A 25,066-nucleotide genomic window follows, 5' to 3' on the forward strand; every position below is an offset into this window, starting at 1 on the left:
CCCCAGGAGAGATTACAGTGTCTCAACAGTTGTCAATATTCCCACGTGTGCCTGGGACCGATCTGACAAGGTCAGAACAGAATGTGTAGAACCACTTCCGACTAAGGCAGACAGTCAGCAGACATATACAGGTCTATTTAAACTGAGAACAAACAAACAGTCTGATTCTACAGCAAAACAAAGCTGAACATCATTCAGAAAATATCTTGTTTATACCGTGACTTTACAGGCATCCCAAACTTGAACAGATTTCTTTGTGTGATCAGTGTAGGAACTTGAGTAATCCAATCCCCCCCCCCCCCCCCCCCCCCCCCGGGTTTTATACTATCGTCTGTGATACTTTAATTATTATAAAGTATATACACATTATAGATTATATATCATATATATATATATATATATAATATATCAGTATCAGACAGTATATTAAGAATACATGTCACATCGTCTCAGTATATCAGAGAATATGCAAAACTACAGTGCAATTTAAATTATGCTTTTACTCTGTCTTTTAAACTCCCAAAAAACTCTAAACTTCTGTTTGCTTTGGCCAGACTCGTACTAGACCTGATACTAGGTCACCTCTCTTGCAAAGACAGCACAAAATTAAAAAAAAAAGGAAACTACTGGATTTTATTGTATGACAAGTCCTGTGGATTTTTTTTATTATTTTAACACGTTCGTTTTAATTCACAATTGAAGGTTTACACCTCATATACATTTGCAATACTGTTCCCCCATTTTGTAAAATACGCTCAACCTATAGCATCTAACATACTGTATTGCTTGCACTGTATAAATATTGGAGGGCCAAGGTTTACATAAGGAGCTGGTGAGATTCCCCCCCTGCTGGCCAAGTGAAGTGTCACAGGCACACTGCAGCTGAAGACCAGTCTATTGGCCCTCGCTCTGCGGCACACCGAGGGGGATTGGCCCTCCAGGCCCTAGTGTGCGCTCTTATCTACAGAGATAAAGCAGAGAGAAGAAATCACTAGTTATCACACACACTGAAACAGACACACTGGGGTTAACATGTGCATTGCTACCTAGTCTGGGATAGACTGAATAAATACATGTAATGTTTAAATCAGATTTTCAGAAAGTTATTTTCCTCTACTACTGAAGACTAGACCACCACAAGAACTAGACATGGGCCAAACAACAATCTCCAACTAAAACTTGTTATCTGACCTTTTTAAATTGTGTTTATTTTAGTAGTGTTTTGAATAAAATTTGTACAAATGAATTGTAATCTGGTAATGGAACAGCAAATTATATCTACATGAAGGAACAAATGAAACTGTAATGGTAGGCAGTTAATGGCAGACCTAGAATCAAGTTGACCAGATTGTATGGTACCGATCAGGTTTAATCAATCTGCAGGAAAGCCCACCCCCTGCAGTTTGTATTCATGTTTAGTAGAGTTGCACTATATTCTAGCTCTCAGCACTGAAACAGTTTATTCAAGCCATTTTCTGATTGGTTAATCTCTCTTACAAATTTATAAGGATCCAAGAAAAAAAAAAAAAAGGTATCTGTAGTTGCAGAGGAGTAGAATTGAGGCATGGTGCATTTCATAAGACAGGAAGACAATGAAAGACCACTGGATACCTGCCAAAAGAAGTGAATCAATGAAAACCCTGAACCATCTAGTGGACACAAATGAACCAAGGACAGTCTTACAATTAGCTTGGCTTAAAAAAAAAAAAAACACCCAACTACTCTTACCTCCAATTAGGAGAAAAGACTTACAAGTCCCTATCAGTATTTTGCTGATTTTAGTTTAAGTTTTCATTTGGACTCCAGTGAAGCCCCATTTAGCCTGTTGCAGCACACAGAAGCATCAAGGAAGTAATATTTGTGTTCCCCATTAGCCCCACGGTGTCCAAAAATACCCCTTGCACAGTTAGTACTGGTCTTCCACTTATGGCAGGATAAATGGGCTTCACCTGGAATCAAAGTGCAAAACTATATGAATATTATCCTAATGTGAGTGAAAAAAGTGTTTCAAAGCTTATTTCACTTTTAAAAGGGGAAGGCAACGTGTGAACATGTGAACCCCTAATACGAGAAGCTCTCTCTTTCTCTCACACACACACACACACACACACACACACACACACACACACACAAACAAACACGTCAGGCCCCTCCTTCCCTGATGTAAGGACTCCAACTACAGGAATTCACAGGAGCCACTCAGTACAGAAAGACAACAGTCCCTTTCACTCCCCACTGGAGTGTGCCGGCTCCGGGTTACAAACAAACTATTTACAGACAAGACCGGCCCGGGACCAGGGAGCCAAACTCATCTTTTAGTTTTTATAGCAACACGTCTAAGCCCCTTCTACTCCCTCACAGTGATGGCTCAGCGGTGATGCAAGGGAGTTGGGGCTCAAGGTCCGTCTCCGGGAGGCAGTGCTACTTCACCTCCAGGATAGAGGGGTTGGACTCCATGATGGCTACGATGATCCGGTCGATGTATTCCTGCAGTCGGAGGTTGATATCCTCTTGCTTGTGGATCGCTTCCATCAGCTACAGGGGAAAAGAGACAAAATAAAGCTCAAACTTCAGAGTTCAACACAACTGTACCATTCATACCAGCCAAGAAGTGCTGAACAACAGGTTAGGGCTCATTATCAAGGGACACTTATACCACCTGCATTTCCAAGAATACCTAATTACTACGTGCGCTTTCTATAGTCTTATCAGTCATTTCTATTGGGTGTTTTTAAAAAACAAACAAAAAAAAAACACAAGACATAACAACTAGGGGTGTGCAACTTTAAATTATATCCCCTCTAACTGTGGCAACAGAGTTCATACTTGGAAAATCTCTAAAATTTTACAGCGGAGAGAAATTACAGTTGCACATCCACTTATGTCTTTCTTCAAAGTGTAAATGTTTAGAAGTACATACAGTGGCTGAAAAGGACAGATGTCCTGGAATAGTTATTTATTGCAGTACACACTGATCTAAGCAAAAGACAGAGAAATTAAAACAGTGAAAATGTGGATGATGAGGTACTGCTGTAAGGTGCACTGCAATGACAGTGAGCCAAGTGGATACCTCATCCCGGGACACAGAGTTGATCTCTGCTGCTAGTGACTCCGAAAAGGAGGCTGAGAAGAGGTTTTTGGCTCCCTGGATGCTCAGGTTGATAATCTGCCCATTGAGCTCATCATTCTGCTCCTTCAGCATGCAGTTATCCTGCGTAGAAAGACAACAAATTGGGATATTCCCTTGAAAACAGGCACATTTCCCCCAAAAAGTAGTGTTACTCAAAAATCTGCAGATTTACAACTAATAATGCATACCCGCACAAACCATTTCTGGGTAAAACACAAACCCATTGATAGATAATGTAAAATATGGGGTACTACTGCACTTGTAGGATGGCTTATGGCTAGCTTCCACATTATTGGAAGATGAGACTATTATCCATTCTGGGACACCAAGAATACTGTTAGATATCTGTACTTGTCTGTCGAAAAACCTGTTGTAGGGGGAGTAGGGCGAGATTGTACCTGTTTGAGTCTCCGCACCTCCTGCTCCAGCTCTGCCTCTTGAGTGCGGTTGTTGTACTCCTGCAGCCCCGCACTGGCCGATCGCCCACATCTCGCCTCCGCCTCCAGCTTGTACAACTGCAGGAGCTCCAGCTGCTTCCTCAGGTCCTCTATCAGCTGCAGGGACCACAAAGAGACACACACTTACTGGCCTCTCTCAGCAAACACAAGGGTTACATTAAGTATGCCTATAGCATCTAAATTGGCAAACAAAGGGGCAAGGCCAACATGGCCATCAGTTCAATTAATTTGTAGAGGGCACCAAGGCCAGTGAACTTAAGTTAAGGCCAAAATGTAGGATGTTGAATAACTTAAAACTCTCCACCGGCAATCAGACCAACTGCGTGGCAACCAGCAGCCTAGATTCGATTAGAGCCTGACAGGATGTAGCTCCCAGCACTGAAGGCATTGGCGTTTACCACTGCGCCATAGGACTGGTTTCTTCAATTTGAATAGTATATATTCTACACAGTTTAACATCAGCTAAACTAAAAAAAAAAACATCATTCCCGTGTGTAACATGCAGAGGCGTCGTGTTGCATTTATAGATGAAAAAACATAACATTTTAACAGTATTACGATGTAGAAAAGTATTTACCATTTTGGTTTAATTGTGGTAAAGATAAAGATGCCCCCCCCCCCCCCCCCCCCCCGCCCCCTTTTATTTTTGCAGTGTGCGAGCGAATCATTCTTTTTGGTCTGGACCCTATTCTGAGATGGCATTTCTTGCACGGTTGAAATCCATGTGCTCGAAAGGGTTGTGTGCTGCTTGTTGGTTTTGTTTTTTTAACCATGCAAACACGTAATCATGTTATCGCTTGGATCAAACCCTTCCTAATTTGCTATGTAGAGGCATCTAGTTGCTGTAGTGAAAAGGGCATTGCGGTCAAAACTGCCATAACACAGACATACATTTTGATGGGCATTGCAGCAATTGCCGCATAACCTGCGTTAATTACGAGCCCTGTTACATACATAAGAACATAAGAAAGTTTACAAACGAGAGGAAGCCATTCGGCCCATCTTGCTTGTTTGGTTGTTAGTAGCTTATTGATCCCAGAATCTCATCAAGCAGCTTCTTGAAGGATCCCAGGGTGTCAGCTTCAACATTACTGGGGAGTCGATTCCAGACCCTCACAATTCTGTGTTGCATTTTGCAACACAATACTTCTTGTTTTTGTAAAGGCAGAACTAAATCTGCACTGCCAACATATAATATGTCTTATTGCTTTCTGGAAAATAAACTAAATGATTTGAATACTATAAAAAGGTCTAAAGCATAACCTATCCCACACACAGCATGGGCCTCCCTTAGGATCTTAACCATTCCTTTAATGATCCCATAACAGGGTGAAGGAAGATGAAAAGTGGAAAAGCTGACCTCCCACAGATCAAGGCACTAGATAGACCAAACAATGTGACCTCAATAAGAGGGCGCATCAGTAGGTATAGTCCAGTTTGATGGCCGTCTTGGTGAGGTCAGCTGCACATGTGTACTGAGTTCCTGACAAATTAATACTGTGATTACAGCCACAGCAGGCCCGAGTTGCGAGTGGCTGTGGCAGATTAAATGGGGAGGGAAGTGGTACATATAAGGGAACTGTGCAGTTGAGTAGTCTGGTTTTACTAAAACAGGCTGTGTGTTTATTGTGTGTATTTAAAAAAAAAAAAAAAAAAAAGGAACAACTTCTTACCTTTTAAAAAATGAAATTGGAGCTTTTACAACAATGTTTTAATAGTATAGCAAGAAAGCCACAAACCTTGCAAGAGACAGTTTAGTTGCAGATAGACAGAACCTCAAACTTACGAACTGAAAATACCAGTAAAGTTAAATCACATCTCTCTCTCAGTACAGAGGCACCCATGCTTTCATGCACTCACCCCCTGCGTGGACTCCTTCTCCTTCTGGTTCTTGTGTCTCTCATGAGCCAGCCTATCTGCCATCTTCCCCTGGCTCTCTAGCGCCTCGTTTAGCCGCAGAGTCATATCCTCCACCTGGTCCTGTAGCTTCCGTCTCTCCTGTGGGGTGAGAGAGGATTCAGGTCAGTCACTGAGGCAGTGGCTCAGTTCTCAGAGCAGAGGGACTGGGAGGGTGGAGTGTGGCGGTTATAGCAAAGGGACTGGGAGGGTGGAATTAAGAGCAGAGGGACTGGGAGGGTGGCAGTAGGAGCTCAGCTGTGTGGTGTAGTGTTTAGAGATGAGAGACTGGGAGGTAAACTGTGGGACAGTGTTGATATGCAGGGAGGGAGGCAGTGCTGTTTACTGGTTTGAATAAAGGTACGACCAGATTTCATCATAACTGGATAAGAAATTCTTAGTTAAGTCAGAGTATGTAAAACTAAGGTGTGGTATAAATAATATTTTAAAAGCAGTTATATGGTCTGCCTGTACACCCACTCCTCACACACTGCAGGAACTGTGGTTCCCTTGACTGGGGTGGGGCAGTCCCTCACCTCCTCCAACCTCTCAATGTTGGCACGCAGACAGGGAACGCATGACCGCAGCTCACTGTTCTCCTCGTCCAGCTGCTGCAGCCTGAAGAAACACAAACACAAACACAAGGCGGCCGCAGCCTGATCAACACCACACACATAAACTTACAATACAAGTTAGTGTCTGTAATTACCTTAAAAGACATCGGGTGGCAGCATGGTGCTTGACATTGGTTTTACAGGAAACCTGCAATATGACATGTTCTTTATCAAACACCCTTATCCCTAGCACTGTAAGCCTTTTGTGGAATTAAGAAGCACAACACCGTACAAAACCACACAAGCCCTGCAAGTGTTTAGATCCTGGAATTTAAATTCCAGAATGCAATCTGGATAGGGGGTTTCTGGATAGGGGGCTGTATTCTACAACGAGGACCATCTGTATAGACGGGATGGACTGCATTTAAATAACAAGGGAACTAGTCTACTCGGAGAAAAGATCCTCGAGCAGGTTCGGAAGCATTTAAACTAGAAAGGAAGGGGGGAGAAATCAACAAAAAAAACAGAAGGGAGACCGCATCAAAACAAGAACAACAACTCAGGTAAGACAACCATTAAATGTATTTATCTAAATGCTAGAAGTATCAGAAACAAAATTCTAGAACTTGAAGCTACTGCACTAACAGGTAACTATGATGTGATAGGTGTTACAGAAACGTGGTTATCTGAGAGTGATGGGGACGAATATAATATTTGTGGGTATACACTGTATAGGAAAGACAGGCAGGACAGAAGAGGAGGAGGGGTAGCGCTATACATAAGAAACAGTCTTGAAGCCCAGGTGTTAAACCTGGACAAAGAAAATAAAACCGAATCAATATGGGTCAGAATAACAGACAAAAATTCAAAGGGCATAATAATAGGAGCATGCTATAGACCGCCAGATTCAGACGGTGAGCACAATAATCTGTTATACAATGACATTAGAAATGTGTGTAGCAAAGGAGAAGCCATACTAATGGGGGATTTCAACTTCCCCCAAATAAAATGGGAAAACCTGGTGGGTAGCACGAAGGATGAAATTGAAATGGTGGAAATGACAAATGACTGCTTCCTAACACAATTTGTGAAGGCACCGACTAGAGGGGAGGCATGCCTTGATTTAGTCTTTTCAAATAACGAAGATAGAATAACTAAAACAGAGGTCAGAGAAACACTGGCAAACTCAGACCACAACATGGTCTCATTTGAAGTGTTTTTTAAATCCCCAAAAGTAAAGACTAAAGCTGAGGTTTACAATTTTAGAAAAGCAAACTATGAAGGTATGAAACAGAGACTAACAGAAGTAGATTGGAGTAAAATAGAGAAAACACCCACAGAAGAAGGATGGTTGTTCTTCAAAAATGTAGTACTAGAGGCGCAAAACAATTATATCCCTAAAGTAGACAAATCTAAATGTAAAACTAAATTGCCAAAATGGTTTAATAGATCAATTAAAAAAAATATTCAGCGAAAAAAGGCACTTTACAGAGCATTAAAAAAGGACCAAAAAGAAAGTACGCAGAAAGAGTACACAGAACTGCAAACGCAAGTCAAAAAGGAAGTTAGAAAGGCCAAGAGAGAAATAGAAATGAACATTGCTAAGGGAGCTAAAACCAATTCCAAAATGTTTTTCCAATATTACAACAGCAAGAGAACATTCAAAGAGGAGATTAAATGTTTAAGAGATACAAATGGCAAAATCGTAGAGGAAGAAAAAAAAATAGCAAATATGTTAAATGATTACTTTTCACAAGTTTTTACAAAGGAAGATACTGACAACATGCCCCACATGTCATCCAGTTCCTATCCAGTTTTAAATAACTTTAGCATAACTGAGGCAGAAGTGTTAAAGGGACTAGGAGCTCTTAAAATAAACAAATCCCCTGGGCCGGATGAGATCCTCCCAGTAGTACTCAAAGAAATGAAAGAAGTAATTTACAAACCGCTAACCAAGATCATGCAGCAGTCTCTTGACACAGGGGTGGTACCGACAGACTGGAAAATTGCAAACGTAATACCGATCCACAAAAAGGGAAACAAAACTGAACCAGGTAACTACAGACCAGTAAGCCTGACTTCTATTATATGCAAACTTATGGAAACTATAATAAGATCCAAAATGGAAAATTACCTATATGGTAACAGGGTACTGGGAGACAGTCAACATGGTTTTAGGAAAGGGAGATCGTGCCTAACTAACTTGCTTGATTTTTTTGAGGATGCAACATCGATAATGGATAATTGCAAAGCATATGACATGGTTTATTTAGATTTCCAGAAAGCTTTTGACAAAGTCCCGCACAAAAGATTAATTCTCAAACTGAACGCAGTTGGGATTCAAGGAAACACATGTACATGGATTAGGGAGTGGTTAACATGTAGAAAACAGAAAGTACTGATTAGAGGAAAAACCTCAGAATGGAGTGTGGTAACCAGCGGTGTACCACAGGGATCAGTATTAGGTCCTCTGCTATTCCTAATCTACATTAATGATTTAGATTCTGGTATAGTAAGCAAACTTGTTAAATTTGCAGACGACACAAAAGTAGGAGGAGTGGCAAACACTGTTGCAGCAGCAAAGGTCATTCAAAATGATCTAGACAAGATTCAGAACTGGGCAGACACATGGCAAATGACATTTAATAGAGAAAAGTGTAAGGTACTGCACGCAGGAAATAAAAATGTACATTATAAATATCATATGGGAGATACTGAAATTGGAGAAGGAATCTATGAAAAAGACCTAGGAGTTTTTGTTGACTCAGAAATGTCTTCATCTAGGCAATGTGGGGAAGCTATAAAAAAGGCTAACAAGATGCTCGGATACATTGTGAAAAGTGTTGAATTTAAATCAAGGGAAGTAATGTTAAAACTGTACAATGCACTAGTAAGACCTCATCTTGAATATTGTGTGCAGTTCTGGTCACCTTGCTATAAAAAAGATATTGCTGCTCTAGAAAGAGTGCAAAGAAGAGCGACCAGAATTATTCCGGGCTTAAAAGGCATGTCATATGCAGACAGGCTAAAAGAATTGAATCTGTTCAGTCTTGAACAAAGAAGACTACGTGGCGACCTAATTCAAGCATTCAAAATTCTAAAAGGTATTGACAGTGTCGACCCAAGGGACTTTTTCAGCCTAAAAAAAGAAACAAGGACCAGGGGTCACAAATGGAGTTTAGAAAAAGGGGCATTCAGAACAGAAAATAGGAGACACTTTTTTACACAGAGAATTGTGAGGGTCTGGAATCAACTCCCCAGTAATGTTGTTGAAGCTGACACCCTGGGATCCTTCAAGAAGCTGCTTGATGAGATTTTGGGATCAATAAGCTACTAACAACCAAACGAGCAAGATGGGCCGAATGGCCTCCTCTCGTTTGTAAACTTTCTTATGTTCTTATGTTCTTTGATATAGATTAACCCTTTCTGTCCTGGATAAACCTGCAGCTATAGTTAGAGAAACATCATCACGCTACAGATAAAATACTGAATCTTAGTATCTGTGCCGCAGGTCACATGGTCTGATGGCAGCAAGACCACTGGAGTGAGTTTGGACTACAACATGCAAGTGAAACGTTATCATCATAACCATGGTTCCCAAAATAGAAATGTAACCATTACCGAATAGGTTTAACCTCTTACAGACCCAATTACCTGAGCACTTCTATCAAAGCTGCTCCTTTAAGAGCCCTGTATGCACGCAAGTACAAAATGTAACCATTACCGAATGGAATACAACACCCAAGCTGTCACAAGTGAAGGTCACCGACAAATGTGCTAAAAATGAAGATAAACTGCCTTTAGCATTCTGGCCGAAGACTGATTAACCCTTCGCAGTCTTATGTCGGAACAAGTCAGACGTTACAATTTTCCCTTTCCTGTCCAATGTCGGACCCTGGCTGATCAAAAAGACGTAAAGCACATGTCTCCAGTCGTTTTTTCTCAGGAAAAAGCAGAGAAAACCTTTCAATGGCTGAATGAAACTGAAAAAAAAAGAAAAGAAAAAGGGCGCATCTCATAGCCTTACATTAGGCTGCATTACAGTGACAACATGGACATAACAAAGGAGATAGCTGCTTCTGCATCCAGCGCTCAAAGAATATCGCAGACAATTTGCAGAGCTTTTTGAGATGTTATAGTAATAAAATAATGACTTGGATCGCACTATTGAGGAGTTTGGTGATAAATCCACACCTGATCAATTGGATTTATCAGTATGCATGTCTATAAAGAGGTATGAAAAATACAGCAAACAAAGGGAGGGGGCTTTAGATACAGTCAGTAATCTTTGTGATTCAATGACTTTTGAACCTATTTTACTCTGAAAAAAATATTTTAAACAGCGCATGTAAAATAAACATCGCGTGTGAAAATAAATTGGACCTGACAAGTGCTGAATAAATGGACTGCAAAGGGTTAAGGGTCCATGGCATATGGCCCACAGTACAGTGAGGGAGAGCTCTCATTTAGTGTATATGCTGCAAGGTTACATTGAGTCCAAAAAGGTGTGTGGCTAACTACCTCAGGACAAACTAGAATACAATAAAAGTGTGTTAGAGGGTAGTATAAGTAGCTGCCCTTAACACTCTGATCTACAACATTCAGTCAGTAGAACCCGGTAGAAGTATGCGACGTGGCCCATATTGCAGCATTGCAAATGTTTGTGACAGATGCAACCTGGAATAGCACCCAGGAGGTTTGCAAGGCCTCTTGTGGAGTGACCAGTGACCATCTCTGGAGGGGGAAGGTCAGCTAGATCGTATGTAATCCTGACCGTGTCTGCAATCCACCTCGACAGCTGCCATTTAGACAGGGCTTGTCCCTGGAACTTGCTCGGATTGCCAGCAACTTCGAGTGTGGTTAACACAGAACCTATGGAGCTTTGTTTCCCTGTCAGACTGGAACGGAGGTGGCTAGAAGGTCTCTAATTCCACTTTTAGGGAGAAAAGCAAGATTAGTGCAGAGAGTAACCTTAGTTCTGGCCTCTGCAAAAACAAACAGGCTTTCACAGTTTATAATGCTTGCATTTCACCTACTCGCTTGGCAAAGGTAATAGCAAGCAGGCTTCTTTGAAATGGCCCTGCGAGGGTCTGTATGTCCTGGCTCCTTGACCACATAAAAAATGTGGCTGTCTCAATCAGTCTAAAAGACATCTGTTATTGAAAGAACCCCTATTTTTCATCCCTGTTGATCAGGACCAAAAAGATGGTCTTGACTCCATCTGGGACGGAGAATCTGAGTCTGGTGCGAAGAGCAAGGTCACTCTGGAAGGGTAACTCCAGTATTCTGGCATGTGTACCTGGAGTTAGTGCCAATGTTTTCATCTGCCTACCAGCCACCCCGTGTGCAACAGCCCTGGCGTTGGTATCAATAGCGTCACAGCCAGCCTGAAGTTCGATACGTTTTTACTTCCTCTGCTAACTGCATGGCCAGTTCAATATTGGCTTGTGTTGGTAGTTTGCAGCATACACCTGGTAATTGCTGACACGCAAGCTGCGTATTGAGGCTGTGTAGCTCCTTCTCAGGAAGGTATCCACCTTCTTATCTGCATGATCTGAGGCTGAGGGTCTGGAGAATGTAATCACCCCTGGTGTAGCTAGGATTGTATCTAGCTTAGGTAGTTTGAAGAGATGGTCTCTTTGTGCAGCTGGCGCTCCGTAGAATGTGTCTATCCTTGGGGGTAAGCTGTAGCAGAAGCAGATCTCTTCCATATAGCCCCAATGGGCTTCCAGACAGCCTCGTGGAAGGGCAACCCTTCAAAGGCTTTTTTGTCCCTTGCATCAATGATGCTCAGGAAATCATCCTCCTTTGAAGAGGTCAGATTTACTACTACTTTGTTCCTTTGGGCTGGCCAGTCTTCTTATAGCCCTTTAGGAGGAGGTAGTGCTGTGTTTATCAGATCGCCCAGGCAGGGGTGATAGAGGTCTTCCCCTCTGTATCGGTATCCGACATAAATACTTTTTTTTTTTTTTCCTTACAAAACAAAAATGCACACACGCTAATGCCTATACATTGTCCATACCCAAGCATACGCAGAAGAAATCTGGACAACAATGCTCATCTGGAACAGGGTTTTATGGGGGAAAGATACCGACTTTAGTGCCAAAAAGGACTAAATTACAATGATCTGAGTTAGAGATTTGTTTGTTCTCCTGACCCAAGCAAAATGGAGACCAGGAGTTCACTCTGCTTGGAGTTCAATGGATGAGGTAAAAAACTAATTTCGAATCTCTGTAGTCTTATTTCCGTAGTCTCAGCTCACTCGTTTTCTCAGGGAGGCTGAAAGAACAATGCAGCTGATCTCTATGTGGCAGTGGCGTTTATCTCCTGGGGGCGGAGAAGACACCTGACACAGATGGGGCTCTTAAAGGAGCAGCTTTGATACAAGTGTTCAGGTAATTTGTGTTATAAGAGATACATCCCATTCGTTAATGGTTACATTTCGTACTTAAAAGGGAACCAGCAGCAACTTTTCATCTATAAACCATTTTTGAAATAGAAGGGAGACCACTGATCATATTGCCAGTGCCAATAAGAGGTAAGAATATGGATTTTAAAAGCTTGATTGGCACTCATTTAACTGTGTTTGCAGGATCTCTTCACCAAGGATCTCTTGTGAGCGTTTGCTGTTTTCTCTCTGAGTGAGACAGCTTTCTGATTAGCTTTGTGTCCCACTGACCTGGCTTGCAAATTCTCAATCTCAATGCTGCGCTCTCTCTCCACCCTCCACAGGACCTCCTTCTGCCGGCGGATCTCAGTGAGCAGGGCCTCCTCAGCGCGGGCTTCTTGTTCCTTCAGCTGCTCCTCCAGAGCGTTTGCTCTGCGCATGGAAACCAGAGCAAGTCAGTAACACAGATCCACACAAACACCCCACCACTACTGTCCATATAAGGAAAAATGTACCATGAAAAGCACATCCAGTTAATGGAAACGTGGTATACAGTAAGTAGCACATAGATTCAGATACCTTCAGTAGCTTGTGCTGAAGAATGGCCTTACCAAGTTTCACCATAATTGGCTAAGCAGTCTTTTTAATGTATTCAGGAACCAACTTTGCAAGCCTCAGTGCCTACCTGTGCACGAGCTGCAGGTTCTCCTGTCTCAGATGGATGTGCTGCTCCCCATTCGCTGCAGAGTCCTTCTCCAACTCGGTAACACGCTTCTCCAAGAACATGACCTACACAAGACAAACACTGCCTCAGTCACCTCATACACTACTAGAACCTTACCACTCAGTGTGCGCGCACACACACACAAGTTCAATCAGGTTTGAATCCGAGCTACTAAAAAAAGAGCAGAGTCCCAACAGAAATACAAGATCAAGAAAAGTAAGCAGCAATCATTACTTCCATAGTGTTGTCTACATATTCAAAACTGAAGCCAAGAACAGAGGAAAGCAGCTATAATGCTGTGTATATTAAATGAGTTGGCTAGCACGGTTTTAAACAGCTTATCACCACTTCTTGATAAGCTGCTGTCCAGGTGCTTCAGAAATTTGCATTAAGGATACTCTACAATGTAAGCTGTATTGTATTGCTATGATGCGCTGTGGTCATCTGCCTCACCGTGTACCTTGTCAGTCATGTCAATCTCTGTGAGCTCCATGATGTCTCTTGACAGGTTCTCGATGCTGTCCAGTGTTAGTGTGCTGGTCTGGTGAAGATGCCTGTCAGGGAGGGAAGAGGAGTCAACCACCCCTTATCAGCACACCTGCCCATCACTCACACTTCAGTATGGACTTGGCCTAATACAACCTCACAACAGCCTTGATGGAATTATAATAAATATATGACAACGCAGCTATCCACTCCTTCAGACTGTCAGGCTTGTTGCTCTGCCAATGTCTCTGATGATACAGGGCTGCTATTCCATCTCTACTTCCACCCTTAGATCCCAGCTGCAACACCCTGCCCCCTGTTCAGACTGAGCCAAGCTCACATACCTAGCAACCTTGCTGCTGGAGAGCCTCCTGCTGGAGCTGCAGGGTGAAAAACAGGAAACAAAAGTTAGGAACAGGAATCCAGGGCTGAGGGGGAGCAGGAAACGGAACCCTGCCCCTGTACTCCCTCCCATGGCAGTGGGGGCCGACTGCCAGAGGGGTGAAGGGGTCAAAGTCTCACACTGCTGTTCACAACACACAAACATGCAGCATGCTAGCAGCCACACCACAAAGGGGCACTGTGGGATACTGAACCATTTACATGATACTGTTATCTCTTTCCCCACACAATGAACGACTTGTAGGCCTAGACTGAAGTGAAATGGTCTCTGCAAATCGACAGTATTTTATAGAAGAATGTCAATAACCATACATTCCAGTGCCATCCTATGAAAAATGAAAGTGTGACTCTACCCAAGGATAATGTTTGACAGACATACTATATCCCTGTGGCCTGCAGAGAATGACAGTGATAAAATACCTTTGCATATTAATGTAAAAGTAGACCATATAACCTACAGTAAAAGGTACCAGTACCAGGTAGTTTCCATTGGATTTGAAATATTTGCATATCCTGAATTAACACATCCAAACAATTTCAGAAACAAAAGGTTATCTGAACAATAAAAGGTGTAAGTGATTATCTTAAGCTAATATGGAGGAAGCAAATGCTTTTCCTATCATACTTACCTGTGTAAATGCATTTAAATAAATGTCTCAGGTCTAGCTAAGAATAAAAGCCACTTGTTAATGACCCCCCCCCCCCCCCAATAGACTAGGACAGCTGTGTTCTGATCACACTAAGCGAGCGGGGATTGGTACAGGTGACAGTTTTCATGAACACACGCAAACAGTGACTGGTGGTAAGCAGGTGGCATGCGTTACCTATTCATTTCAAGGTCATTCAGGCGGGCAGCAAGGTCCTCAAGGAGATTAATTTGTTTGTGACACTGGCTACAAAAAAAGTCCAGCACCTCCTTCCTAAGCAAGCTTGCAGAGAAAGAACTGGCGCTGGAAAGTCAGAAAGAAAGAAGTAATCACAGGGGTGTGTGTGTTCCTGAGCAATTCCATTTCCCTGCCATCATTATTAGAGGCAAGGCTTCCAGTCTCTGCATTACACAATAACATGTGCCCTGGAGGGGGGCATAATATACACATAGCAGGACCTCTCATTCTAGGATTGTAATAGTCACCTGCTTTAGAACCATAAGCTTTGTAAGATGACAGCTAATCGCAGTTTCATTCTTGAAGTAAAAATGCAATTTGATGTAGCATATGTAAAAGGCACTACCGAAAACGCAGGGCTTCGGTAGCTCACAAATCTAAACCCAAAGTTTAATCTTTGTTAGTTTTCTTATTTCACAAACAAAACTGCAATTATTTTTTTAGGTTTTAGACTTTAATATTGTTCTATTTCTATTAGTGTACACCAGTGTGTCCGATCGGTTTTATGAACAGTGCACACCAGTGTGTCCTATCTGTTTTATGAATAGTGTACACCAGTGTGTCCTATCTGTTTTATGAACAGTGTACACCGGTGTGTCCGATCAGTTTTATGAACAATGTACACCAGTGTGTCCGATCGGTTTTATGAACAGTGCACACCAGTGTGTCCTATCTGTTTTATGAACAGTGTACACCGGTGTGTCCTATCTGTTTTATGAACAGTGTACACCAGTGTGTCCGATCAGTTTTATGAACAGTGTACACCAGTGTGTCCGATCAGTTTTATGAATGATGAGGAATGAGCAAATTAATGGTATACGTGAGGAAAAACAAATCTCAAATTTCCGTACTTACAAGAATTCCATATATATATATATATATATTTTTATCTTTGCAATTATCTTTATGGACCATACATTTAGAATACATTAGGAGGATTAATCTTGGCAGTTCCTTTTAATCGATCAATCGCCCCATCTGGACGATTAAATCACACCTGTTTGCTATAATATGCAATTGTAGTGAAACAACTAAAAAGGAACACTTGGTATACTATTTTTTGCAAGCATTTATTAATGACACCTAACGTTTTACAGGCAACTTTAAATCTGACAATAAATTAAAATGTTTACTTGCATGTAATCTGAAGTCTTTTAATACAATACATAAAACTCTGTGCCATGCGTTAGTGTAAATTAGCAGCGGTACTACAACCAATAGTATGGTGGATAAGTTGGGCCGTTTTTTCTATAAACTTTAAACTAACATTTTATTTAGTGAATTGAGAGCTATTTTATTTCAGTTTAATTGAATTAGCTAAATATGCCACAATTAAAGACTTGGACTATAGCTGTTAATGTACTGCCATGGTACAGAAACTAATAGAATACATTGCTTAAAAGAAAGGAAACTTACTTGCAACTCAGATAAGATAAACCTGTAGTACTGCCATGAAAGGAAAGGAAAAAGAAACCCTTTTCCTTTCCCCCCCCCCCTTCCCCGTCCAAGAACAAATCTTGCAAGTTCTAGTTTTTTTTTTTCCTTCTTTGAGACAGTGGTTCCCAAACTTTTTTTTTCAGCCCCCCAATAAAATTATTATATGTTTATGATGGATACACCTTATTAAAATCATTATTCATAATTGTATTAACAAAGTCACTTAAATGTGCTCTTGTTTTCTCGTTCTTCATTCCACATTTAAATGAGAAAGTAAGGACATGGAGGATTTAAAAGCCCATTTATTGTATTACAAATTTTACTATTACAGTATACTTGTGACTAGTCTTTAAATAATGTTAACGCACTTATGAATTGTAATTGTAATGCTTGTCCAGCTTATTTTTTATTATAACCTTATTAAAAGATTTGTTTAATAGGGGGCTCCTGACTGGCACATCCAGCAAAGGCGCTCCATCTCCTGGGGATCGCTGGTTCGAGTCCAGGCTATGTCACAGCCGACCGTGACCGGGAGCTCCCAGTGGGTGGCGCATAATTGGCCGAGTGTTGCTCAGGTAGGGAGGGCTTAGGTCAGCAGGGGAATCCACGGCTCACCGCGCATCAGCAACCCCTGCGCCCGATAGGACGCCTGTGGTTCTGCAGTGGAGCCTCCCTATCTGTGTTGTCATCCGCGCTATAGGTCTGGTGGCCTCGCTGTGGATCCGCAGTGCGAAAAATGATGGATTGGCAGGAGCGAGTTTCTGAGGATGCGCGCTCCAGCATCCATTCCCAGAGTCGGCGGGGGAGTTGCTAGCGGTGAGCCGAGGATACAAATAACAATTGGGCGCACAAAATTGGGGAGAAAACCAGGGTAAAAAACTGGAGATGACTATTTAAAAAAAAAAAAAAAAAAAAATTGTTTAATAAAACGCTGCAGCCTCATTTGCTCGTTTTCTACATTCTGCATGCAGAAAAACCCTTAAATGAAACTAAAAGCTAAGACCCCACCCCCCCCTCCCCCATTTATAAAACGGCCGTTGTATCTAAATTAGATTTTTATTTAAATGTTATTTGTGAACAAAATGTATTTGATATTAAAACCGGCCTCTGCTATACTTTCAAAATGAAGGAAGACTGGGCGATAGTCGAAGCTTCGATAGGTCTGAAACAACACAAGCTCTGTGGACTGGGGTTAGTCAGATTTAACAGGGTGGTTAGTCAGATTAAACGTGATCCCTGTCTGGAAAGTTGATTGAGTCAATCATCCTGGAGACTCACTGAGTCTGCGATTTAGTGGAGCTTTTTGCCCAGAGTGCAGCTGATCTGGTGCTGTGTCTGCCACATTATTCAATGATGACTCACGTACGTAACATCACCCCGTTACAGTATTATTGTATTGTGTTTTATTTATAATGCTTTATTCTTTTCTCCTCCACATTATTTCTTAACATTGTCTAGAAAGACAGATTTCAAATCTTTTTTAGACAATACACCTGGCAGTGTTGTCCCAATACCATGTCAGCAGCAGAAGACTGAAATTAACCTCTAAACTAGAACCATAGCTCTGGCTACTTGTTAATTGTGACATAGCCATTTTATAAAGAGTAAACTGCATTATTGACTAGGGTGGTAGAATAAAATAAATTAATAGAAGAATCTAATGAAAAGCTCCAGAATTTATTTGTTAATGCAGGCCAAGTCCTCAAAGTTTGAGTCTGGTCTTCACAGCATTTTGTTATTCAGGTATTCCCTTTTGATTGTACAGCTGATTCTTCCAAAATTACACAGGAAATGCACAAGAGGAGGTTGATAATTGGAGATGGAAGCTACAAGATGGAAGTGATACTGCAATAGCCCAAGGAACAAAGTGCTCACCTCGCAATACAGAGCGCATTATACATATGACAGTCATCTCAACCTCAACCCCCACCCCCTGTGCCAAGGGTGGCAGACATAGTGCATTAGCCTGATGCTTTTAATTAATAGCTCAGACCTTTGGCTCCCAGAACATGTGGCAACCGCACAGCTTAATATTAGCCTGGCTCTAATAAGAATTAAACATTGATTCCGAATCCCAGATTACAAATCCCAGATAAACTCCTATGTGCACAAAGAGAAAAACTAAAAAAAAAAAAAAAAAAAAAAAAAAAAAAGAAGAAGTAGTGAGGCTTATCAAGATGCAATGCTAGAAAAGACATTTACAAAAAGTTGACTCAAAGGCAGTGCTCTTCATACTCTACCTGTACAATTCCTGATGCAGTTTTATCTTTAGCAATTTTATTAAAATATTCTTAACCATTGCATTGGGGTCTAGTTTAGGTCAACAATGCCAGCCTAAAACTGGCGACCCTCTTTCCATTGTACTTCTAATCTACAGTACTCAGTCAATACATTAAATATGAAAGGAAAACACAAAAAGGGATGAATTTAGACCCCAAATAAATACCCTTACCCTGAAGTTTATCATCATTTTTGTTGAAAGGAAAAGTAAGTTGTTATTCTTACATACTCAACTGCTCCAAACATTTCCAGCATATTTACATGTGTATGTTGAGCGTGTGTATACAGGCACTCTGACACATTTTCAGTATGACATGCCTGTATTGGTGTCCATGGTGACCACCTACTGTACTTAAACTGTATGAAAGGTGGACAATATTGCCCGTAGGGAGGCCACAAGTGTGGACCACTTCTACCAAATAAACCTCATCCAGGCCCTATAGAATTTACCTATTTACAAATAAGGGGTAACCTCCAAAACCTGGACTGGTATAGCTCTCCAGGACCGGAATTGGGCACCCCTGTTTTAGAGTAATGAAGACTTTCATGTAGATGAAATTTTACCTGGGTGAGAGCAGCATGGAGCCTTCGAGTTGGCTGGTCAGGCTGGTGTCTGCATCGGGCCCCATGATGGAGGTGTCAGGGAGCAGCTCAGAATCATGACCCTCCCCGAAGTCCTCAAAGTGCTCCTCTTCCCCACTGATCACCGTCACCAGGGAATGGTTGTTGACTTTGACAATACTGGCAATGAAAACAGTCAAAAAGCAGCCTAAATTCTTGTATTTTATTTTGTGTGTAGCACTTTGGGATAACTGTCTTAAAAAAAAAACTGTACTCTAACCAAGAACAGAATACAGTTATTACCAAACTGTGAAGTCTCAAAGAATGTAGGTGTCTCAGAAACCAAGAACCCAGAAATAACAGAACGACAGAAAATTGGCATCCTATCCTAAGGTTGAAAATATACAGAAGAACGCAGCAACTGCCACAATGGAAACCCAATATTTGGAAATTGCAGGATTTTTAAAACAGCTAGGCATCTATGGGTAATCGACCCCATCTTTAAAAGAAAGCAGCACCTTTGTGTTCTGGCCTGACGAATTCAATACGAACCAGCCACCCACAGGGGAGAGTGTTATGGACTCCAAGCTCGACTAAGAAGCAGGATGTGCAGACACAATAAGGGAACTGGAGGAAATCTGAGAACAAAAGCAGATGTTCTACAAAAGCCAACTGGAGGGCATGCTGCACTAAAGCAACACAATGCGAATTTAAACCGGGCCTGGGTCACAAGCATAGCAAAGCCTGGAGGGCTGGTGGTATGAATGAGCTTAATGCCTGGGATTGGAGAGGGACTGATAGAGCAACTCTGGATACAAACTGGAGCTCCATCGCCACCCAGAAGCTGATCTAGGTTTGAGCAATGTTGTATTTAAGATGACCAACATCTTCACTAAATCAGAGGAAGGTGGCAGTTCTGTGTAGCAATACTCCTAAAAATCAGACTTAAGCAGAGCTTTGAGTTTGACAATGGACTACAAATTAGTTCACAAGGCAACTCTGTCTTTTTGGGTCCATTATCATCCAGTAATGGAGTTGGCTTTTTGATCAATATTCACAGGTATTCAATTAAAGCTGCTCAAACTGTGTGAAATGAGACCCTACACATAATGCATTAACTTATTATAAAACATTTTCCAATTATTATGTTTTTCAGTAAATGCACCAAAGACAAGTTACAGCAAAAAAAATCTGTTCTTTTTTTCACTGTGTTTAGATACTAGCTACAATCGAATCAAGTGGTCTCAAGGATATGCTACAAAAATAGAGTAAAAGTTGTTTAAATCATTTTTTCATCTTCAGAGCTATGCTGTATGATCCATGAGTGGGATGGCATCTCTGCACCAGGCAGGATGTGTAGACAGGTATTTTGACAAGCATGTTACAGTGCAGATATTCATATCCACAGAGTGCAATAAAGGAGTGCATAGCTTTCCCAGCGCTGGATCTCAAATACAAAGCAGCAGCAGACCAGAGCTAAACAGCAACACTGGTCCAGGGGCTGGAAATAACAATACCACAGAGAGCAATTCCAAATTTCGATCTTTACACAGATACTGACCCCAGGTCCAGAGATGAACATATCCTCTATAGTTATGTAGAAACATTGCTTCTAGACACAGCCAAACAATGCTGGATGTGCACAGCAGGTTGTGTGGTGTGGTAATTCTGAGTGGCCTCGTAACCATTACCTAATGGGAGAGTGTACCTAAGCTGTCGCAAAGGCAATATTGCTGAGCGACTGGAATGCTACAAGACTAAGCTGAGAGCGCCTTGTGCGTTACTGCGGAACCCCAATAACAAGTAGCTAGGGTGAAAAAATTGAGGAAGAAGACCATAAAAGTTCCCATGTACCTGGTGGAATGGTCAGTGTGCTTTTCTGCAGGGGGAAAAGTTGGTCAGCTCATAGGCAATCCTGACCGGGTCTGTTATCCACTTAGACAGCTGCTGCTTAGACAAGGCTTGACCATGGGACTTTGCCCCATAGCAGACAAATTGCTTGGACTTTTCATCCTGCCAACGTAGTATTCCAGAGCCCACATTGGGCAGAGCGTATGGAACTGCAGCTCTGTCAGACTGAAAAGGAGGTGGATGGAAAGCCTCCAATTCCACAGAGTGGTTTACATGGAATGCTGAGTTTTGTTTTTGTTTTTTGTTTTTTTTTACTGAAAACTAAGACAGGATTGGTATGGTGCGTAACCTTTGTCCTAGCTGCAGGCTTTCACAATAGAAAATGTCTGCATCTCACTCACCTGCTTGCGGAGGTGATAGCAAGCAAGAAAGCCGCATTGAGCGGTAAATATTTCAGCTCACCTGAACGCATGGGCTCAAATGGAGGCTTTGCGTGTGCATTAAGCATGTCCTCTATAGCCAGAGCCGCCAAGTCCCTTTCAAAAACTGCCCCGCCAGGAAGTGAGCTCCTGGTGAGGCAGTCAGTTTTGACATGGCAAGCTGAAATAGCTGCCAGATAGACCTTTAAATGTAGAGGGGTATTTCCCCTCGTCAAACAGGTCCTGCAAAAATTGCAGTATTACTGTCACGGGACAGGTTGTGAGGGCAAACCCCGAAGGCTGGCAAATGTTGAAATTGCCAAAAAAAAAAAAGGATTGGGTTACATGTACTATACTTTTTCACAGATGTGTTAGAAATCGCAGTGAAATGTTGACTCATCATAAAACAACAAATTTAGGACTGGTTTTAAATGTTTAAGTTTACTATACATATTTTCAATATTTATAAATTACAATATTAAAAAACTTGTAAGAATGTGTTTAATGTATTTAGCCAAATCTGGACTTTGTGTTTAAATCTAAGAAAAAAAACAAACAAACAAAAAAATGATTTAGATTAAATCCAGAAAACAAACTGCTGTTAAAATAGGGTCAGCAGGGGGGCAACAAAACATACGGTAAGGGGGGCAGCATAAAACAAGTTTGTACACCACTGCCTTACACAGCCCCAGAATGACCGACACTGGACAGCCAATCTAAGATATTAAAATATATAATCCCACTATCATGTCACTTAACACTCACATCACATATTACCCCAACAGCGTGACACTGATCTGCTATGGCGACAGCAAACAAAATACAATATTTTTAGATATGTTTTGAACGTAGTGTTCCAGTTCTATTTTTGTTAGTTGCATTACCATAAGTATTCTCTAAAGCTTCTACCAATACATCTACACTGAACAAAAATCTAAAACGCAACATGTAAAGTGTTGGTCCCATGTTTCATGAGCTGAAATGATCCCAGAAATTTTCCATACGCACAAAAAGCTTATTTCTCTCAAATTTTGTGCACAAAATTTGTTTACATCCCTGTTAGTGAGCATTTCTCCTTTGCCAACAATCCATCCACCTGACAGGTGTGGCATATCAAGCTGCTGATTAAACAGCATGCTCATTATTCAGGTGCACCTTGTGCTGGGGACAATAAAAGGCCACTCTAAAATGTGCAGTTCTGTCACACAACACAATGCCACAGATGTCTCAAGTTTTGAGGGAGCGTGCAATTGACATGCTGACTGCAGGAATGTCCACCAGAGTTGTTGCCAGAAAATTGAATGGTCATTTCTCTACCATAAGCCGCCTCCAACGTCGTTTTAGAGAATTTGGCAGTACGTCCAACCGGCCTCACAACCGCAGACCACGTGTAACCACACCAGCCCAGGACCTCCACATCTCGGACGCTGGAGAAGTGTGCTCTTCACGGATGAATCCCGGTTAACTGTACCAGGCGGATGGCAGACAGCATGTATGGCGTCGTGTGGGTGAGGGGTTTGCTGATGTGAAACCACCCCATGGTGGCGGTGGGGTTATGGTATGGGCAAGCATACCATAACCCCAGCAATACCGCAGAGCTACCGTGAAGAGATCCTGAGGCCCACTGTCGTGCCATTCATCCGCCGCCATCACCTCATGTTTCAGCACAATAATGCACAGCCCCATGTCGCAAGGATCTGTACACAATTCCTGGAAGCTGAAAATGTCCCAGTTCTTCCATGGCATGCATACTCACCAGGCATGTTACCCATTGAGCATGTTTGGGATGCTCTGGATCGACGTGTCAGCAACTTCGCACAGCAATTGAAGAGGAGTGGGACAACATTCCACAGGCCACAATCAACACCCTGATCAACTCCTGATCAAGATGTGCCGCGCAGCATAAGGCAAATGGTGGTCACACCAGATACTGACTAGTTTTCTGATCCACGCCCCTACCTTTTATTTATTTATTTATTTATTTTTTAAAGGTATCTGTGACCAACAGATGCATATCTGTATTCCCAGTCATGTGAAATCCATAGATTAGGGCCTTATGAATTTATTTAAATTGACTGATTTCCTTATATGAACTGTAACTCAGTAAAATCTTTGAGATTGTTGCATGTTGCGTTTATTTTTTTTCAGTGTAATACACAATAAACCATTTTGTTTTACTTAAAATCACAAAACTTCAATTGCATGTGACACATTAGTGCTTAAATTATTTATTTCATAATAAATGGTCATAATTGTCTGAAATAGTTTGTGTGTATAATGTATATATATATATATATATAATATATATATATATATATATATATATATATATATATATATATATATATATATATATATATATATATATATATATATATATATATACACACACATTATATATATATATATATATATATATATATATATATATATACATACATATATACACATATATATATATATATACATACATATATACATACACATATATATATATATATATATATATATATATATATATATATATATATATATATATATATACACACACACACATATATATATATATATATATATATATATATATATATATATATATATATATATATATATATACACACACACACACACACACACTACCGTTTAAAAGTTTGGGGTCACTTAGAAATTTCCTTGTTTTTCAAAGAAAAGCAAATTTTTTGTCCATTAAAATAACATCAAATTGATCATAAATACAGTGTAGACATTGTTAATGTTGTAAATGACTATTGTAGCTGGAAACGGCTGGTTTGTAATGGAATATCTACATAGACATACAGAGGTCCATTATCAGCAACCATCAGTCCTGTGTTCCAATGGCACGTTGTGTTTACTAATCCAAGTTTATAATTTTAAAAGGCTAATTGATCATTAGAAAACCCTTTTGCAATTATGTTAGCACAGCTGAAAACTGGTGTGCTGATTAAAGAAGCAATAAAACTGGCCTTCTTTACACTAGTTGAGTATCTGGAGCATCAGCAATTGTGGGTTCGATTACAGGCTCAAAATGGCCAGAAACAAAGAACGTTCTTCTGAAACTCATCAGTCTATTCTTGTTCTGAGAAATGAAGGCTATTCCATTCGAGAAATTGCCAAGAAACTGAAGATCTCGTACAACGCTGTGTACTACTCCCTTCGCAGAACAGCGCAAACTGGCTCTATCCAGAATTGAAAGAGGAGTGGGAGGCCCCAGTGCACAGCTGAGCAAGAGGACAAATACATTAGAGTGTCTAGTTTGAGAAACAAATGCCTCACAGGTCCTCAACTGGCAGCTTCATTAAATAGTACCCGCAAAACACCAGTCTCAACGTCAACAATGAAGAGGTGACTCCAGGCAGAGTTGCAAAGAAAAAGCCATCTCAGACTTGCCAATAAAAAGAAAAGATTAAGATGGGCAAAAGAACACAGACACTGGACAGAGAAAGAATGAAAAAAGTGTTATGGACAGACGAATTTAAGTTTGAGGTGTTCAGATTACAAAGAAAAACATTTGTGAGACGCAATGGTGGAGTCAATGTGATGGTCTGGGGGTGCTTTGGTGGTGGCAAAGTGGGAGA

The 25,066-nt window shown here is 41.1% G+C and overlaps 1 protein-coding gene across 6 annotated transcripts in view; it reads right to left on the reverse strand.

Annotated features, from left to right (window-relative positions):
• Positions 1–530: 530 nt before the first annotated feature.
• LOC121294179 (rab11 family-interacting protein 3-like) overlaps positions 531–25,066 on the reverse strand; it is a 92,571-nt gene continuing 68,035 nt past the window's right edge. For 2 of the 6 annotated variants that reach the window (XM_041217798.1, XM_041217799.1), the window contains exons 3-14: positions 19,204–19,380; positions 14,863–14,988; positions 13,981–14,016; positions 13,611–13,704; positions 13,112–13,215; positions 12,718–12,858; positions 6,021–6,102; positions 5,449–5,586; positions 3,529–3,684; positions 3,071–3,211; positions 2,431–2,535; positions 533–961 (exon numbers count right to left, since the gene is read on the reverse strand). In XM_041217798.1, the coding sequence (XP_041073732.1) occupies positions 866–961; positions 2,431–2,535; positions 3,071–3,211; positions 3,529–3,684; positions 5,449–5,586; positions 6,021–6,102; positions 12,718–12,858; positions 13,112–13,215; positions 13,611–13,704; positions 13,981–14,016; positions 14,863–14,988; positions 19,204–19,380 (1,396 nt within the window). In that variant the 3' untranslated portion in view covers positions 533–865. Of the gene's footprint in view, positions 2,536–3,070; positions 3,212–3,528; positions 3,685–5,448; positions 5,587–6,020; positions 6,103–12,717; positions 12,859–13,111; positions 13,216–13,610; positions 13,705–13,980; positions 14,017–14,862; positions 14,989–19,203; positions 19,381–25,066 lie in introns of all 6 variants that reach the window. The other 4 variants (XM_041217793.1, XM_041217797.1, XM_041217795.1 and 1 more) reach the window with 4 other exon arrangements.

Source organism: Polyodon spathula, chromosome 18, assembly GCF_017654505.1.
Source record: "Polyodon spathula isolate WHYD16114869_AA chromosome 18, ASM1765450v1, whole genome shotgun sequence".
Taxonomy (NCBI): Eukaryota; Metazoa; Chordata; class Actinopteri; order Acipenseriformes; family Polyodontidae; genus Polyodon; species Polyodon spathula.